This window comes from Nematolebias whitei, chromosome 8 (assembly GCF_014905685.2).
Source record: "Nematolebias whitei isolate Nwh7 chromosome 8, NemWhi1, whole genome shotgun sequence".
Taxonomy (NCBI): domain Eukaryota; kingdom Metazoa; phylum Chordata; class Actinopteri; order Cyprinodontiformes; family Rivulidae; genus Nematolebias; species Nematolebias whitei.
The window spans coordinates 25,103,322-25,121,880 of NC_056505.1; the positions used below are offsets into that span (position 1 = coordinate 25,103,322).

The window sequence follows — 18,559 nt, forward strand, 5'->3', positions numbered from 1 at the left end:
TTTGTCTATATGTTGTGCTTATGTTCATGGTAAATACACGGCAAAAACGGCAATAATGATACATGAAAGCATTTGCAGATCACCCGTCCTGATGCCCGTTGTATCACGTGCACACGTTTCCAGGAATTTTGCATTGGCTTTGCTGCAGGCCTCTTCATGCAAAAAAAAAAAAAAAATCAGCTCTGCTGTAACATTACTGCGATTCTACAAATGTAAATCCATAGTGGGGAAAGTGATAACACCAGGTTTGGAAGCTATAAAAAAAAGTAAGACCTGCAATCTGCACACACTAGAAATAATATATAATAAAGATGTTGTGGATTCGGCTCTTTATTGTTACACCGATGTGCTTAAATTGCATCAATTTGTCTGTAAGGCAACGTTTCATGCAGTGTTTTTTTAGGTGCTTTACCATACTTGTAATGTGTATGTGAGAACTGCCTTGTTCCAGAAAGGCGGAAGGTGGGGGCTAAGTCCTGCCGCGCATGCGCACAAGGTTGTTTTTCAGCCAGCCCGTGGTTTAAAGTGAGCTGAGCTCCGGGGGTTTCCTTGTCTGTGACTGAGACCATCCTGCAGAGAGGCAGATGATAACAGCATCAGCTGCTGGTTATCAGCCTGCTCACATTTTCAATGAACTGCTCACAAAGAAGCCCCTGATCGTGCCCGCTGCTGCTCGCAGGGCAGAGATACTGATCAGTGTCTTCTGTTTTCTTACATTATTTTAGTTGGGGTGTTTTAAGAGGTGAAGCTTATCCTCCATCACCATGGTGCTAGGAAAGGTGAAGAGCTTCACCGTGAGCTACGACTGTTTCAATGACAGCAACGTCCCCGTGTTCTCCAGCGGGGACTGCGTCTCAGGGAGGGTGGTCGTCGAAGTCACCGGGGAGATCCGCGTGAAATCTCTCAAAATCCACGCGAAGGGATTCGCAAAAGTTCGTTGGACCGAGTCGAGGAACGCTGGCTCCAACACTGCCTACACCCAGAACTACACGGAGGAAGTGGAGTACCTGAACCACAAAGATATTTTAATCGGACACGAACGAGGTAAGTTGTTGTTTTTTAAGATGGGATGCTCTCCTCCTCGCTGGTTTGGGGATCAGGTTCACTGATGCACTTAGCAGAGGGATGCACACGATTAGAAGTTGAAGGATTGTCGCTTTTTATGGCTTATGTTGCGGGACTTGTTGATTTCACTTCATGACAACGACTGGAGCTCCACTTTTTTGATTATTTGTGACTCGGGAGTGTCAGAATGAATGACAGCTGCTCGGGCACCTATCCTGTTTTTTTAAAATCGAGCTTTAACGCAGAAATAAGAATGAAATTAATTCTGACACACGCTTGAAAGAGAGTGCACACTTTCCTCGATTTAATTTTAAGCTTTGTTGGGAAATTTCATCGCTTGACAACGTCGAAGTTTTCCCCCTATTGTTCAAAGCGGTTCAATCCTGTTCTGAAAACTGGTCCTGGAAGGGGCGGGGCAAAGCGCTGGTTCTCGCTTGTGGTTGGTTGAAATGCTCGTGTGTGGCTCGTGACGTAATTACTCTGCAGGGTGATAGAAAATTCAGCAACTTTTTTTTAATTAAATTTAAAAAAAAAAACAGAATGTGGAGACAAACGTGTTTTGTTGGTGAATATAGGCGACTAGCTACGTAGATACCCGTTTTTTTATTGTTCACCGTAAAAATGTAATTGCTAGCAGCTTTTGTTAGTTGATAAAAGTAGCTTCTATAGTCACAATTGTGTTCGGTAAATTAAGACTTTTTGTTTAAAAGGCTTTCTTAAAGATCTAATGTGGACAAAACGTTTTATAACCACAGGAGAAGGCTGGCGGCTGTCCTGTTAAGCGTGTCCTGTGGCAGTGTGCGGCGTCGCACAGTGAATACGTAATGCTGAGGGAAGCTGCTCGCACCGGTTCAGGCCGGTCTCCTCCTGCTGGAGTCTGCTTTGACTGACAGCTCCGCACTTGTTTACCACACTGCTGCTGCTGTGGAGGCTGTGCTGAGCTGGCACAGGCTGTGCAATAAGCTCCAACAAATTATATATCTATCTATATATAGATAGATATATATGAATTTTTTGCTTTTTTAAGCAGCATCAGTTTTGGAGTAAAATAGAGAGGTATAAAAATGTTTGTGAATTCCCCTCCAGCTGGATGGTGGAGTACAGTGCTAGTCTATATATTAGGGATGCACAAAATTGGATTATTGGCCGGTATTTTAAAACTTATTTGCCCGATAACCAATACTGATATATTTTTCACTAGCCCTATTTACAGAGACATATCTTGCTGGAATTAAAATACTTTCTTCTGCATGGTCTTTGTTAATTTGGCCTGCTACAAAATGCAGATGCCAAAAAAAGGGGACTGAAAATGATGTAACACTTCAACTTGGATTATGTTTAATGTCAAATATATTCATGACATTTCCTCTCTCTAACACAATGACAACAATCGAACAGCGCAAATTTGTAAATTTTCACAAATCTAAACTCGATTAACGTGCTGAAACAGCGCCTTTTGTATCCATGAGTGATTTTGATGGAATAGCCGATGTCCGATACTTAACTTTATCGCTATGCCGATAATATTGTGCATCCCTATTATATATGCATCATTTGTGCGTAAATAAACCCCCCCAGGCGTATAGATCTTTGTCCTCGCCAAAGCACCAATCTCCTGCGGCTCCGTTTCCTCAAAACAACTATTTTTCACGCTTTCTCTTAAATATTGCTCTTCTGTTTGTCTCTCAAATACATTAATTCCTCACAGACCGACTTTATTGTAAACTCCGTTATTCTCTTCTTTGTCTCCCCCACCCTGTGTTTTTTGATATGACTTACAGATGCCTTCGTAGAGCATTTTATCCAGGTACGGTATACATGTGTTTGGAATATTGTCCTCCTTGTTTTTCAGACGATGACAATTCAGAGGAAGGACTCACCACGATTCCTGCAGGGAGACACGAGTATGCATTTAGCTTCGAGCTTCCACAGACGTGAGTCCCAATGCTAGATGTTTGCTCTAGGCTTTGTTTTAGCATTTATAATATTTTTTCCGCCTGCTCTCTGTTTTTTCCTGTCGCGCAGACCTCTGGCTACCTCTTTTGAAGGAAAGCACGGCAGCGTGCGCTACTGGGTAAAGGCAGAGCTCCACAGGCCATGGCTTCTGCCCATGAAAACCAAGAAGGAATTTACAGTCTTTGAGCACATTGACATCAACACTCCATTATTGTTGGTACGCCCGTCATGCCATGTGTTTTATAAGCTTTTCAGCTCCAATAAGAAAAAACTTGAGTAGCTCATATATACCGGTACTTGTTAGCTTTTCATTTAGTTGTAACAAACAAAAATGTGTGAATAATGTTCGTTTTCTCCCCCTTCCAGTCACCACAGGCTGGCACAACAGACAAGACGCTTTGCTGTTGGTTCTGCACCTCAGGTCCTATTTCCCTAAGTGCCAAAATCGAAAGGAAGGGATACACCCCAGGTGAGATTAAAACCCATTGTTACTCATCTGTTTACCAGATAAGTCAATAGAAATCTGTCACATCCTGCAGGATACTCCTTTTGTTACTGATTAAACATAAACATAGTCAATAATCTTATCACTGGAGCAGAACATTAACTTTCCTCTTTTTTTTTTTTTTTTTACGGTGTAGGAGAGTCCATCCAGATTTTTGCTGAGATTGAGAACTGCTCCTCCCGCATGGTGGTGCCAAAGGCGGCCATCTACCAGACACAGACCTTCTGTGCCAAAGGGAAGATCAAGGAGGTCAAGCAGCTGGTGGCCAACCTGCGGGGGGAGTCCCTGTCCTCCGGCAAGACGGAGACCTGGAACGGCAAAATGCTGAAGATCCCACCTGTGTCCCCCTCCATCCTGGACTGCAGCATCATCAGAGTAGAGTACTCTCTCATGGTGAGTAGAGCAGGATGTGCGATGCTGGCGGTTCTCGGAGGGGTAGTGTTACGTTTGTTGGGGGGGGAGGTGGCGGGGTGTTACAGTCCTAATTCTAAGCGAACTGCTTGCGAAAATCTCCGCTCCCCATCCGGACGTAGCGGAACTGTCGGCCATGGAGGGAGATTTGGGGGTGGGTGGGATTTTGGTTTTGGACACGCTCCTTGGATAATGGTAGAGGAAACGGTGAACATTTAGGTCAAACAGCCTCTCCTTTTTGTTTGTATTTGTTGAGAGATTATTGGTTGTCGCACGCAAACAGTTTCTGCTTTCACCACGCCGTTATCGCTGATTTCACTGTGCCGTTATCTGCACACAATCAATATTTCCTAGTAACACCCCCCCCCCCCCCCCCCCGTATCTGTCCTGGTAAGGGTGACTCCGCTCACATAGCCAAAACTGGACCTTGGATTGTACCAGGTGTTATCTCCGCTTGCTGCTAAGAGCATTAGCTCAGGGTTTTGGTAGCAACACCTGGCCTGAGGGAGCTTACAGCGTCTTTACCGTTTGAACAGACAGAAAGGCAGGACTCTACCTTAAGCAGCCGACTGTAATACACTGACCCACATGACAAAACGTTCCGCGTTGAGCTGCAAATGTAACGCATACCTCTAAAACTTGTTGTTTTTAACTACACGTTGACAGAGTCGTTACCATAAAAGATTTGCAAGCTCTAAGCGGTTGTTGTGTCTTCATGTCTGTGCTCAGGTATACGTAGACATACCAGGGGCGATAAACTTGTCCCTGAACTTGCCCCTTGTCATCGGAACCATCCCCCTCCACCCATTCGGTTCCCGCACCTCAAGCGTCAGCAGCCAGTGCAGCATGAGCTGGCTGGGCATGGGTCTGCCAGAAAGACCTGAAGGTAATTCTGACCGAAGAACGTGTTTTATTTTAATCTGTGGTTTGATTTTACAAGAGTGCTAAAATGTTCTCCCCGTCACTCGCAGCTCCTCCAAGCTATGCAGAAATCGTGACTGAAGAGCAGAGACAGAACCGCCTGGACGTCCCTGCAGTCAGAGAGGAGCTGGAGGGTCCACTCTTCGCCTACATTCACGAGTTCCGCTTCCAGCCCCCTCCTCTGTATTCTGAGGTAAGCACTTTCATAGAGCGCACACCTAGGCCTGTCGCGATACACAATTAATCGCATGATAAATGAAAATTATCATCCTCATTTTCTTTTATCAGCTTTATCGTTTCTTCGTGTCGCTCTCTTTCTGAAGACACTGAATGACAAAAGGCTCAACTCCGGTGCTCTTCACTGAACCCTCCCTTTCTCTTTTCTCTTTAACCGTCCAAAATTGCGTTTTGGGGTCGTTAAAAGCAGCTAAGCTACGAGCTAAGCTATCAGTCCAACCTCGGAAGCTCCAAAATTCACGGCTGAAACCCGTGCCTTCATCTAAAAAGTTGTTTTTCTCTGCAAAAAGAAGCTGAGAACTTGTTTACTGATTTTTTTTTTTTTTTTTTTTTTTTTTTTTTTTTTAATTAAAAGCTTCGTGACAAATTCTATGCTAGAGAGCTGAAACCACACCGAGCGGCCGCCATTTTGAAAACCACAAAAAAAAGGGGGAGAGACAGGCCATGTCACGTCAAGGGGCCTCCCTCCCATTTTTCTTAAAAAAAGAGACACACTGCTGCTCCCTCACTATCCATCTTTTTTGTTGAAACAGTCCTATACTGCCATATGGTGGTCGAAAAAAGGTACTACACTCAAAACAAATTAACATTTCTTCTTAAATTTGACAATAATTATTAATTATAGTCAAATTTCAAGCAATGTTATCGTTTATCGCAATAATTTCTGAGACAATTAATCACCAAACAACTTGTTATCGTGACAGGCCTACGCACACTTATTTCCCTTCTAGAAAAAAGAAACGAATAACCACAATTTTGCTTCCTTCTTTTTCCACTCTAGATCGATCCTAACCCCAATCACGCCAGCCGTACAGAGGCTCACAGGCTCGACTCTTGTCCATCACGCTGAGGTTACCCCTAAAGCAGCCCCGACTGATGTGGGGCGCCTCAAGGAACCTGCTTGCAAGTCTACGCTTTAAACATTTTGTCAGTTCAAAGCATTGACTCGGTGCTGTTGACATCATGAGAAAAGCCCAACATCCAGCCAACAAAGACACATCTACTCTTTCCTTCCTCCAGTAAGAGAAACGGGAGTCTGTAGTTCGCTATCTTCCTGTGTCGGCCTTCTGAGGAGTAAGTCTGTATGGGGGAAGCAGGAGGGCACTCCCCACCCCCACTCTAGCAGCAGCAGCAGCCTCGGTGACGGTGTGACTGGTGGAGAAAGGTTCGCCGGGGCTCAGCCTGTCAAACTCCTCATGATTCTTCTGAACTTGTGGCACATTGGGGACATATCTCCTGGCCAAAACATAAAGGCAGGACTAGTCATGTCCAATATTCAGCAGAATCACTTCAAATGGAACGAAGAGAGAAAAGTAACAATGTTGTAACCATTGTAGTCTGTGTGGACGGAAGCTTTTAGCAGCAGTTAACAGAGCAAAGACTAGGTCCTTCTGCCTCACGTGGGATTTTGTTTTGCACATTTGTCTTCTTTACTTGAGTTGCGTGGCTCTGTTTAACAGTTTGTTCTAAGTCACACACTTTTTTTTTTTGCAAAGCACCAGACTGCAAATATAGACCACAGGCTTTACTTTCAACACTTCTCATTTGTATAATCTTGGAGCAAAGATGAGAAAAGGATTTGATAAAAAAAAGACTGAAAAGAAAGACATGCACTGAATTTGTTTGAATCTGTTTTTTTTTTTGTTTTGTTTGTTGTTTGTTTTGTTCCTATGTTGTCAGTACACACTTTCAAAAATGCTGACCTGGAGTTTTACTACAAGTGCTGCACACACCCCATCTCCATGTGGAAGCTCTTTAGGCGTTGTTGCCTCCTAAGCTTGGATCAAAGTGTCGCCTCCCTCTTGTGTTGTGTAGTTCGCTTATTTTGTTCCAGTTGTACAACAGCTTTTAGTTGATGTTTTGAGCTTGTGTAACTGCCCCAAAAGCACTGTCTCAGGTGGTTTTCTCACTTGCCAAGCGGTTGAAAATGTGGATTTTTTTATTTTTTTTTATTGCACTGTTCAAAGTAAAAAAAAATTAAGTACCACAATGAGAAAACAAAATTGCAGGTAAGCAGGGCAGCTTTTTGAGATGAATCACATTCCCTTTTTGTCCTACTGCACTTGCCTTCTGCATCCAACCTTTAAGCAGATTTACCAGACCAGTGAAACCACATTGCTAGTTATAATAAAAAGATTAGAAAAGCAAACTCAGCACAAATAAACCGCTGGGGACTTTGTCAAACCTCTTGTTTAGGCTGGTCAAACTAGTAGTAATAGTAGTAGGTTGAAATGAGTAATACATTGGTTTTCTAACTCATTTAGTACAAAAGATCACCTCTAACAGAATTTTGACAAGGTCAAGGGTTAAATTTAAATGCAGCTTTTAAAAAGAAAGAAAAAAATGGTTGTGGTGAAGGTCTGAGGCAAAATATGTAGGTACTAACCATGTCAGTTTTTTTTTTTTTAGTAAAGCAGATTGTGTAGGACGTTAACGCATTAAGTCATTTTTGTTATTACTAGTAATGTTAAGTTTACATTTATGGCTACCACAAGTTGTGTGCACGCTCTTATCAGGATCCAGCTTCTAACAGTAAATCCACAAACAGCAGTGAAGTTAAAGTGATCTTATCGTCGTGGCCTTGATGCAGAAAAGACCTGATCATAACTATTTTTCAGCGTCCGTGTTTAACTCGTTCTCGTTCGTGTTTGAAACTTGTATTTTTTAATTTTTTTTTTACCTGTTTTATTCAAAAGGACAAAAAGGGAAGAGGAATAAAGCGTCTAAGTGAAGTGTAAAGCAAAAAAAAAAAAACAACATCTTGAACAGGCCTCTTTTTGTGTGTTTTCTGAAGCTGACGAGTGTCGGCTTTTATCTTTTTGTTTCCAATTTTATTTCTGGGCATTCATACCGTTTTGTTTTCTAGCAACCTTTTTTTTTTCCCCCTGACTTCCCTGATCCCCGTCCTTCAGGCATGGGGTGGCAGCTGTTGATCAGCAGCCTCCCCCTGAGAAACATTTAGCTATCGTGGGGTCGTAGACTAAACAATTCCTTAGTGGTAAACTTTGTGTAACAGCAGTGAGACATTTTTTGTTTGGATTTTATCTTAGGGAAATTCAATGGAGCTACGTGGTGAAGAATAAGCTTACATATTTGTTTCAGGTTGGTCAGTTTGATAGTCCATTTGCTCGGGGCTCAGAGTGGTCCAGCATCAATACTAAGCTAAACTCCTGACCTGCTAATAAAAAGGCGGGAGCTGAAATGTTCAGAGAAAACAAATCTGGGTGATGGGATCTGGAACATTTTAGAGACAAAGTGCAATATAACACACTGAATTTTCTTCATTCTCCATGTGTACGTTGTTTTATTGTTCTGTTAATCATGATGATGTATGGATATTCTATGAATACATTATGTTCTGAATGATTTAACCTTTGTCTAGTTCTTCCTTTTGATTTGAATAAATATTTGTTCTAAATTAAAATGGATTGCAATGCATTGTTTTTTGTACACTACTAAACACTACTGTGTTCAATCCTTCATGCAAGTTATTGAGCCATTTAAACTTGTGTAAATATGCAGTTTACCAGTGCCATATTAGCTGGTTAATGTTTAACAGGATCAAAACAAAACCTTTTTTTTTTTTTTACAGCCAAGCTTTAAAAAGCAAAGTTAAAATAAAATATAATAAATCATTATCCATTGCTTCACTTCTGTGAAAACATGTGAAGTGGGTTGGGAGATCTTTAGTCCACAGGTTATAAGTCCACAGAACAATGTGGTTCAACACTGCCTCTAGTGGTGGATTATAAAACTACACCTGGCCTGCTGACAGGAAGGTGAAGGGCTCAAACCGAAAATAATAAATAAATAAAAAATACACATCGCACATAAATCAATCTATTGTATTATAAATCACTACCAATAAATAAATTCAAATTAGTCTTTCTTGTATGATTAAATTATTTAGTAAACTCAAGTTTTTTTTGAAAGACTAATGAATGAGTAGAAATTAATCAAAACTTAATACAAAAATTTGCCATGTCACAATACTAAGGTGTCCCCAACATATGTAGTTTAACTTTGAATTAAAGAATCATAAAGTTAATTTATTAAATAAAAATTTCCAATTTAAAATTTTCGTTTTGCCTTACCTTTTTATTTAGTCAAATTGCGGTTCCACTGTAGATTTGGCAGATGTCACCCCGCACTTCACACCATATGTTAGGGTCACATTCTCTCACAACTCTCACGTTGTCCTCAGAACAACTCATACAACTGAATAATAATAAAAATGAAGAACAGCATTTTCAAATTTCTGATCTTAAGGCCTTAAGAGTGTTCAGCGTAAACATTAGTTGGTGTTATACTAATTATTTAAATGTTTTGGTACTCTAGTTTTTATAGGTTACATTAATATGGTTGAATATACACTCATCAATCATTAAAAAAAATTGTACTGTTTTGTTTTCTTCATGCTGAACCCATTGAAAAGAAGCATAACTTGATTAATAGTTTTTGAACTAATTAAAATACAAAGTATAATATATTTAGATGTCTGCAGACCAAATGAGTCAGAGCTGCAAAACGAATGAATAATTAGCTTTTGGTGAATGACACATGCCAACAAAAGGCTGCCCTGGTTTTAAACAACACCAGGTTTGAATGTGCAACCTTTTTTTAATTCCTTGAAATCTTTATGGACACAAATTCACAGGCTTCAGGTCATTAGTTTATAATATTAGTTAAATGCATTCCACCAACCTGATTTATATTTAATTTTGTGCTAATTTTTAGCACATTTTCGTAACTGTTGAACAAACTGCCAAACGTGAGAGCCTTTCAAACCCTAAGCGTCCAGCTGAAGTAAATGTTTCACTTGTATAACGCCAACTTAAAATAGAGCTGCACTGTTTTTGGTTACACGTGACCTACATAATTATGAAGCGCAGCGATCAGGAAACAGTAATCAATTTCACTGGTAATGCATTGCAACTGCACGCATGTTACGTCAGGCTGGTTTGATATTGATTGATGTTTCTGGAAACGGCAGATATTTGTTCACAAGTGAGCTCAGCTGTTCAACCATACTGGACGTGAATGACTGTTATGTATTTCAAAGTTCATGCTCAATAATCCAAAAAATAAAAAATCCAACAGAGTTAAATCAGGTCATCTGGACGGTTTCTTTTGTTGTTGTTGAAATGTTTCGTCCTTCATCCAAATGACTTCGTCAGTCCGAGGAGCCACAACAAAACTTTGATGTTTTGAACCACTTTGGCTATGGCTGCCTCAGAGGAGTTGATGGGGGAGAGGGGGGGCTCCAGAAACCAACTTATCACCAGCAAACTGGTTGGTCCAGTGACTGTTCTGCTTGTGGGACTGAGTTTGTTGTGGCTCCTTGGACTGAGGAAGTCCTTTGGATGAAGGAGGAAAAGTAAAAAAAAAAAAACATCCAGATGACCTGAGTTAACTTTATTGGACTGTTATGTATTATTCATTATTATTGTTTTTAACAAAAATAGCTGGAATAAAATCCCAGGAGCTATCACTGAACAGAGCAGTTTTTAATATCTAAATGTATTTTGAGTCATGGGGTATTTAGGTAGAAACTATTTAAGTTCACGTTTTCAACTCAAAGTGACAGCTCTGTGAAAACCTCAGTGCTGACTCAGCTGTCCCCCCAGCTTTGACCAAGCACTTCAGTTTGCCTTTTGTCTCCTCCAACCCCAACCCCTTGGCCTCTTTGACTTTTTGTGTGTCTCTGATCCCTGTATGTTGAAAAAGAAAGGATTATTGAAGGGGGAGAAAATAGATTGTGGTGGTAGTCATGACAGTGTGCTCAGTGAGAGGGCTGATTAGTAAATGCTGACGCTACATGGGCCTCAGCTGTTTCCTCTCACCAGCTAATCCCACTCGCCTGAAGCCCCCTGTGATCCAGAGGTTCTCGGCAGCTCGGTGTGACCAGGCAGTATTGATGTGGATGAGGAGGCCTGGACTGAGCCCCACTGAATATCTGCCTGCCAGTGCCACATCATCACTGTGACATAACAGGAACACACACACACACACATGTCTGAAGTGAAACGTGAAACGTTGCTGTGTTATAAACGCACTCATTCCTGGAACGTATTAAAAGTAGATTCAGATGTGGAACTATGGCAGAACAAATGGTTTAATTTCAAGGCCTCCTCGTCTATTCGCTGCTTTAAACATGCTACATAGAAGAGCTGCTTCAAACCACTTAAACAGAGAATAATGAGAAACAGTAAATGTAACATGAAAAAGCTAGCATTACTTTGAAGAACACAAACACTGCCTTTTATGATTTAAGCTAAAATTGTCTTGTGATGCGACGGGACAGTTATAGCGTTCTGGTCAAACCTTGTAAACGATGTTCTGCACAGACTCGTGATAATATGATATGTCATGAGATATGACAGTGGTGTGTTGAGGATGACTCTCAGCTACTACCGTATCAGATTTCAGCTTGATTTCTGTAAAACTGGCTGAATTATAGCCATTTCTGTGTTGGTTAAAGCAGTGGTTCTCAAACTGGGGTCCCTGGACCCCTGGGGATCTGCTAGCAGGTGCTTGGGGGTCTGCAAAAAAAACAAACCAAAAAAAGTTTTTTGTTTTTTTTCAATCATAGATGTTTAACAATCAATTAAAATACATTAATTGGCAGGAAATAGCATCTACTTTATTCAAAATTTTCTGGGGGAGGACCCCCCCGCCTGCTCTTTACTTTCCAGCATCGATCTGTTTACAAATGAAGTCCTGTTACTTGTTATGACTACTGCTGTTATGATTCTGTTCAGTTTTATTTAAAGTTTTCTGTAAAATTTGAAAAAAGAAGAAGAAGTTTATATGAAGAGGTAAAGTGTCAAAGTGGTTTTTGATGCTGTTAATTTTCTCAAAACTGTAATTTTTGGAAGTTGAAATTAAACCATTTGTTAATTAAGTGTGTCTTGAATGAAAAATACCCTTGTATTAACACTATTAAAGAACAGGTCTTAAGTATTACAAATATTTCCATTGCATTAAAGAGACAAATTGAAGAAAATTATTTAATAAACAGGAGGGTTATGAGGGGGTCCCTGAACCCAAAATGTTGGAGAACCCCTGCGCTAAAGTCAAAATGCTGCGGCAGCTGATTTGAGGGTTAACTCAGATGTTTTAGATGTTGATAAAAACGACGGCAGCCCAACAGGTTAGTGTCATAACGTCATAATGTTGATGTGCTGCTTTGACAGACATTCAAATTCCAAAAGCTTGGAATAAGCTCTTACAGACCATTATAACCATTGAGTGGTGAAGAAAAAAAACATTTGTCGTTTTGTTATAACAGGACTTGACAGTGAATTAAATACAGTATAGCAAACAAAAACAATTAACATTGTGCTCATAAAAACTGTTAAAACGATGACAGGATCATGGGTGATCATAAATAATTTATGTATCTATTAATGTATTTTTATCTGAATGACCAACCGTTAAAACATCTGGTTCTAGACCGCCTGACCTCTGCAGCTGATAATTAACGCATCCAAACTAATATTTAGGAATTATTAACAAACAAATGTATCAATTTACTGTATTTCATGTTAACTATTAACAAACAGCACCACACTGCAATCTGCTCAGGATGCTTTCTGTTCAATCAACAAAGCATAAATATGTATACAGGAAACCTGAAATAGAAGCATTTCTATCATATTCTACAACCTATCCCAAGTTCATCATTCTGCTTAGATAAAAAGAAGAAATATGGACTTTGTGAGCAACGTTCAGGTTTTACTGATTCAGTGCAGTTTGAATCTCCTGTGAACGAGGAGGCTGACAAGAGAGCCTGCTACTTTGTCACCAAGGAAAAGCTCAACTGTTTTATTTATTCATTTTTTGTAATCTGAGAGCGAGTACTGTGAAGGCAGCTAGTTGTTGCATCTCAATGACATCAACACAGATGTGCACAACCTCACATTGAAACACAAATTAAACCAGGTGTGAATTAAATGAATGTCCACGGCGGTGTACATAAACAGTATCATTTGTCATCTCTCAGATATCTTGACTTCTTCATTTGTCCTTCCATAAAATAAATATTCTTCTTCTTAAGTCTTCAAAGTGTGACATCATCTTTTTGATATTTCACATTATCTGAGGACTGCATTAAAACATTATTTGGTACCACTTTACAATAAGGCTCCCCTTATAGACGCTAATAAAAAGTTTATAAATATGTTATTAATTCCTCTATAAATGCTTTATAAATCATTAATAATAGTTTATTATGCATTAATTAAGGGTGACAGAGAGACAAAACTGAGCATTTTCTTGCCAAATAGTGAGCCAAACCTGCCTGCCACCTATATATTTAATCTAGAATAGTTATATTAAACATTTCAGACAAAGTTACTACCTTGTAAGCACAATAAGCAATTGTAAACCTCTTTTTTAGGATATAATATCAGTTATAGATACTTAAAATGCAGCGGTAAAGTACATTTTATGCTAAAGAAATAGGTTTACAAATGCTTATTGTGCTTACAAGGTAGTAACTTGGTCTGAAATGTTTAATATAACAACAAATATATAGGTGAACAGATTTGGCTCACTATTTGGCAAGAAAATGATCAGTTTTGTCTCTGTCACCCTTAATTAAAGCATTATAATCAGTTATTAATGACTTATAAAGTGTTTATAGAGGAATTAGTAACATATCTATAAACTATTTATTAGCCATCTATAAGGGGAGACTTAATGTAAAGTGGTACCCATTATTTGTTTAAATTTATAACATAGAATGAGCTGGTCCCTGTCATCCAACAGACTTCACACTAGTATTAAGTGTAATATATGAGGATGGTGCTAATTGTAAATCGCTCTCAGTGGAGCTGCATGGGTTGCTGTGGGTCTCTCCGTTTAGACTAAACAGACACATGATAGCCAGAATGACAGTGTGCTCTGTTTTCATGCCAAAACTCCCATCACTGTCACACCACAGTCCCAGGAAAGGTGGCCATTCCACCTTTAACCATCCTTCACATGCACACACACATATTGCAACCTGGTCCATTCCATCGACATGTCTGCCTCGTAATAGGGCACCAGAAGTTTAGATTTTACTGGTACTACATCTGGGAGAAGTCCTGCACAGTTTGCACCTCACTTTGCTTCCACCAGAGAAGTGGCCCCAACCAAAATAGAAAGCTGTTAAAAGTGGACGTCAAGTAGGTCAACAATTTAAAGCCATAGATTAGGTCTTTTCAAGTGGTTAGGGTTAGGAACAGTTAATATCTTACATGTTCCAGATAGTTCTTGAAACAACCTCAGTTCAGAGAAACAGTTCAATTGTGACACACACTGCAATTTGATCACTATTAGGTTCTCATTATGTAATAATATACATAAATCTTTGTTATTCTTATCATAAATAGCAGCAGCAGTGAGCAGTAGCACTTCCTGCGCTGTTTGAGGCACTTCTGGTGGGTATATTAAAATCTGTGCTGGAATAATTGTGTTGTGTGAAACTGGGGTTATAAATCATTGTTTTCATGAATCACAATAAAATGTTTGAGATTCAAGTTGTTTTAGGATGACAGCAATTCACTTGTGTGTTTTTGACCCCACTTGGACCAGCCTTTAGCTTGTCAGTTTAGTCAGAATTTTATTCTGTTTATCTTATATGTGGCCATTTAAAGAACTATTTGCCACAGGTGAGATAATAATTGTTCATAACCTTTCCAGAAAACATACTTTGAAAGATCTAAACTATTCTTTTAAAGTTAATATCAAGAGTTTAAAATACTTGTACATTTATTGTCATTTAGGTGTCTTTATTGTAAAAAGAAGTTTAAACTAAAAGAGGTGATTTTAATTTATGTGAATTCAGCCCCCAGATGACCACAGACTTCTGCAAAAACATAAAGTTGAGTTCAGAGAGTTGCCTTCGGAGTGGGATTAGAAAGTCTAGTCTTTGTATTCCATTGACAATATATCAGTTTATAACGTCATCATATCCAAAATAATACTTTGTAAAGTCTGAAATCCTGTCAGCGCCAGGCCCAAGGGCGTCAGAAGCATCCGTAATGTGGTGGGGGGGGGGGGGGGGGGCACAATGATGTGTGTAGGTGTGTGTGTGCACGCACACAAAAATAAGGTGTTCACTAGTGAACAAAAAAAGCAACATTTCACCTAGATTTCCTTTAATTCCACACATTTAAAACATGTTTCTCACCAAGTTTGTGTAAATTCAGCTGTGGGTTTTAAAGTAATTTTAACTTTAATACAGAGCATCAGATCGGCACTATTTGTGTTTATTATGAAATAAAAAACATGGCCACTGGACATTTTTACTTGTGTTCAACACTACTCATCTAAATGATGTTTCTCATGAAGCTTGAGGACAATAAGGTGTGGGGTTTTAAAGACATTTTAACTCTAATGCACCTGAACACACAGTGTCTCTTACACCTGCAGCGTCTTACAACGTCACACTTGCTGCCAAGATGCAACAGACGTAGCTCCTCTCAAGCATCCTCCTAACATGAATATATGTTTTAAGATCAGCCCCCCGGTCAACAACTGCCCACACTAAGCTGCTAAACTGGCGAGCGAGTAACACAGAGGTGTCTCCATCTCCTCCACCTGTGCACGTTTTCTGCCGAAGCAGGAGGAGACACACAGAAACACTGCAGGTGTTACACCATATTCTGTGACCACCGTATATTGTAACCGTGGCAACAGGTGGCTTTTAGAGTTGGAGGTAACCAAGAAAACCTGGAGTGGAGTTTTAGTGGTTTGAGTATTCTCCTATTAATCAAGTGGAATGGATTCGTTCCCGAAGAAAGAGAAACTGTGCCGCCTGAACTAATGTTTTATAGTAAAAGTGTGTGTGTGTGGGGGGGTGTCCAAATGAACGTTTGTTTAATGTAGGGGGGACTTGTCTCCTTCACATATAATGGTTGTGACGCCTATGGCCAGGCCACAAGGGGAGAGAGTCATGCAGAGTTCACTTTTGAAAAGATTGCTTTTGAACAAATTCCTCCTGTGCTCTTTCTCGCCGACTAGGTTTTTAAAGTTTGTCTTCATGGTCACCCCTGTACTTTTCACTTTAAGGCTCATCTAGTGACCAGATGTGTTAGAAACTCTTTTCGGAAGCCAAACCTACTCTGGTGTCCTTTTCTTGTGATGAATATGTCAGAAAGGTGGATGAGTTTACTTGACAAAAATCATGCACCCAAGAAAAAAACAAAGTGATTCACTACCATCATCCTATATGTTTACAACTCACCGCTCAGATTGCTACATTTTCTCACCAAGGCCAGTATATCCAGGTGCTCGGCTCTATTCTGAGTGACACTTTCAGCTGTATCACCAATTGTGTGGCTGGACCTTGGGCCTACAGTATTTTGTTGTAGACCCAAAATGGGCCCTGAAATGTTACCAGATAAACCATGCCCTGCCTCTCATATCTTGATAAGTGGTGAAGTAATCTCCGTGTCCTTCAGGGGTTAAATATTAAAATCTAATTTGCTGCAAGTCAAGTGTGATATGAAAGGTCAAATTTGACTTATTTATTTATTTATTTATTATTTTTTAATGCAGCACCCTCTCCATAGTCCTTGGTCGCCTCACGTCAAATTTCAAGGGGCTGAGAGACCGTTCTGAGGAGTGCTGTTTCACCACGTGTCTTATTTTACCCCTCCAGTCCCTGCTGGAAGCTGCTCAGCTTCCTTTTTTAGCCACGGCTGACTCATAGCACAGCCCCCCCTCCCCATTCTCACAGCTCTTTTGCAAAGTTCCTGCTCAGCTTTAACTCTCCCTCTCTGCCTCCCTCTGCTCAGATTCTCCTGAGTCACTGGGAGCGTAGACACCCCTCTATCGTCCCCCTCAACACCAACAGCATCGGTGGAGGGGGTCAGTTAGTTTTACTCCTGAAAAACAACAGGTGCAGCAGGGCCTGCAGAGGGCCGGGCTGGCTGCTGAGCCTGCCAGTCACTTCTCACTGTTATTTCACCCCTCAGACTCCAAGCATCCAATCTGTCACCTTCTCCCCATCTCTCTGTAAACTCTGTCACCCCCTCTGTCTGCCCATCCAAACACCCCCGTCTTTGCCTTTGTTTCATCACTTTTCCTCTCTGTGTTTTCACAATGTCTGTACAACTGAACACACTTTCTTCCTGAGAAAATAATGCGCTAAAAGACAGTCTGATTAAAAAGAATGAATAATGTCGGTTTAAGAAGCAATTTGCCGTCTTTTCGATTTCTCTTTCTATGTACAACCTCACCCTGTGTTTGAACAATATGTATTATGTTGCATATACTAAACAGGAATTGTAAAATTCTTGAGTTTGCCCTACGAAGAAGCACTTTTCCCCTTTAGAAACACATTGTCCTTGTGTGTTGAGTTTGTGTGGTTTCTAGGCCGTCTTTGAGGTTTCAGTCCGACAGTTCCAAACATCGAGTGGCCTGCCTTCCCTACCCAGATATTTCTGTTTTACTCCCTCTAGATTATTGTCAAGCGATTTCAAAAATAGCATGGTGCTTTTGTCCATGCAGTAAAACTGAGCTACCAGTAAAACAATGTCTCAAATGGGTACCATTCAGCTATTTACAAGTCCTTAAGGGCCTTTTCTGTTGGTTTGTGGAGTTTGCTTGAAGAATTGCTCCAAAGAAAATGAACTCTGAAGCTGTGGTGCAAGACATTTTAGTATTTATTTCTATCAGTGTCTTGTTGAAGGGTTTGGTGAACAAAGTAGCTTTACTATCTTTAGTTTGTATTACTCCAGTGTAGCCTGTTTATTGGCAATGCACTGTCAAAGGTTTCAGAATTTTCAGAGGTGACGTGGGGAACTAGAGAAAACTTTCTCCTGAGTTTGTGGGAGTTCTGCTCTGCCAGCTCCTGCACCCACAGTCTAATCAGCTATACACCTGTGGATCATTGACTTGATCAGCATGAGGAGCATAAAAGGCGTCAGAAGACATTCAGCCAGCGCTGGAGCATTACCTTCCAACGGTAGTCTTGTTCTAGACTTTTACTCGTGTTTAAAACCAATCATTTGCATTTCTCTCCGTGCCTCCGGTGAATTACCCTTGACGTCCTCCTGTTTCCTGAATCCTCCTCTGTGAACCTCGAGCTCCTCTGTGGCTCATCAACTGCCTCCACGCCTTCCTACCACTTGCCCAAGTCCTGCACCTCCTTCACCTGGAACCGTTTGGGTCAACCCTCCTCACGTCTGACCCTACCCTCCACTGTAAGGAGAATCAGTAATACCATTATCGCCCATGACTACAAGAACCATAACTGCCTCTTTGCTCTGCAGGGTTCCAGTCCCCTCCCTGGCGTATTGCACTGTTTCTCACTTTGTAAATGAGCACTGTAAATTCATCCTGAGTATTGGTCTATGTTTCACATTTGTCCTTAGATCTGGGTATAACTGCAATCGTCACAACTGTTTACCTCTTGAAGTGGTTAACACGTGTTTCAAAAGATTTAATTGTATTAATGAGCTGGAGAAG

The 18,559-nt window shown here is 40.5% G+C and overlaps 1 protein-coding gene across 2 annotated transcripts; it reads left to right on the plus strand.

Moving 5' to 3' along the window:
* The first annotated feature begins 552 nt into the window (after positions 1-552).
* On the plus strand, positions 553-7,791 carry arrdc3a (arrestin domain containing 3a). 2 transcript variants are annotated; one of them, XM_037681103.1, is made up of 8 exons: positions 553-1,044; positions 2,918-2,999; positions 3,091-3,238; positions 3,388-3,490; positions 3,663-3,919; positions 4,667-4,823; positions 4,909-5,051; positions 5,877-7,791. In XM_037681103.1, the coding sequence occupies exons 1-8, from the start codon at positions 765-767 to the stop codon at positions 5,943-5,945; spliced, it is 1,239 nt and encodes a 412-aa protein (XP_037537031.1). In that variant the 5' UTR covers positions 553-764; the 3' UTR covers positions 5,946-7,791. The 2 variants fall into 2 exon arrangements, with proteins under 2 accessions (XP_037537031.1, XP_037537032.1); XM_037681104.1 differs by having other exon boundaries at positions 974-1,044; positions 2,847-2,999.
* The last annotated feature ends 10,768 nt before the right edge of the window (positions 7,792-18,559 follow it).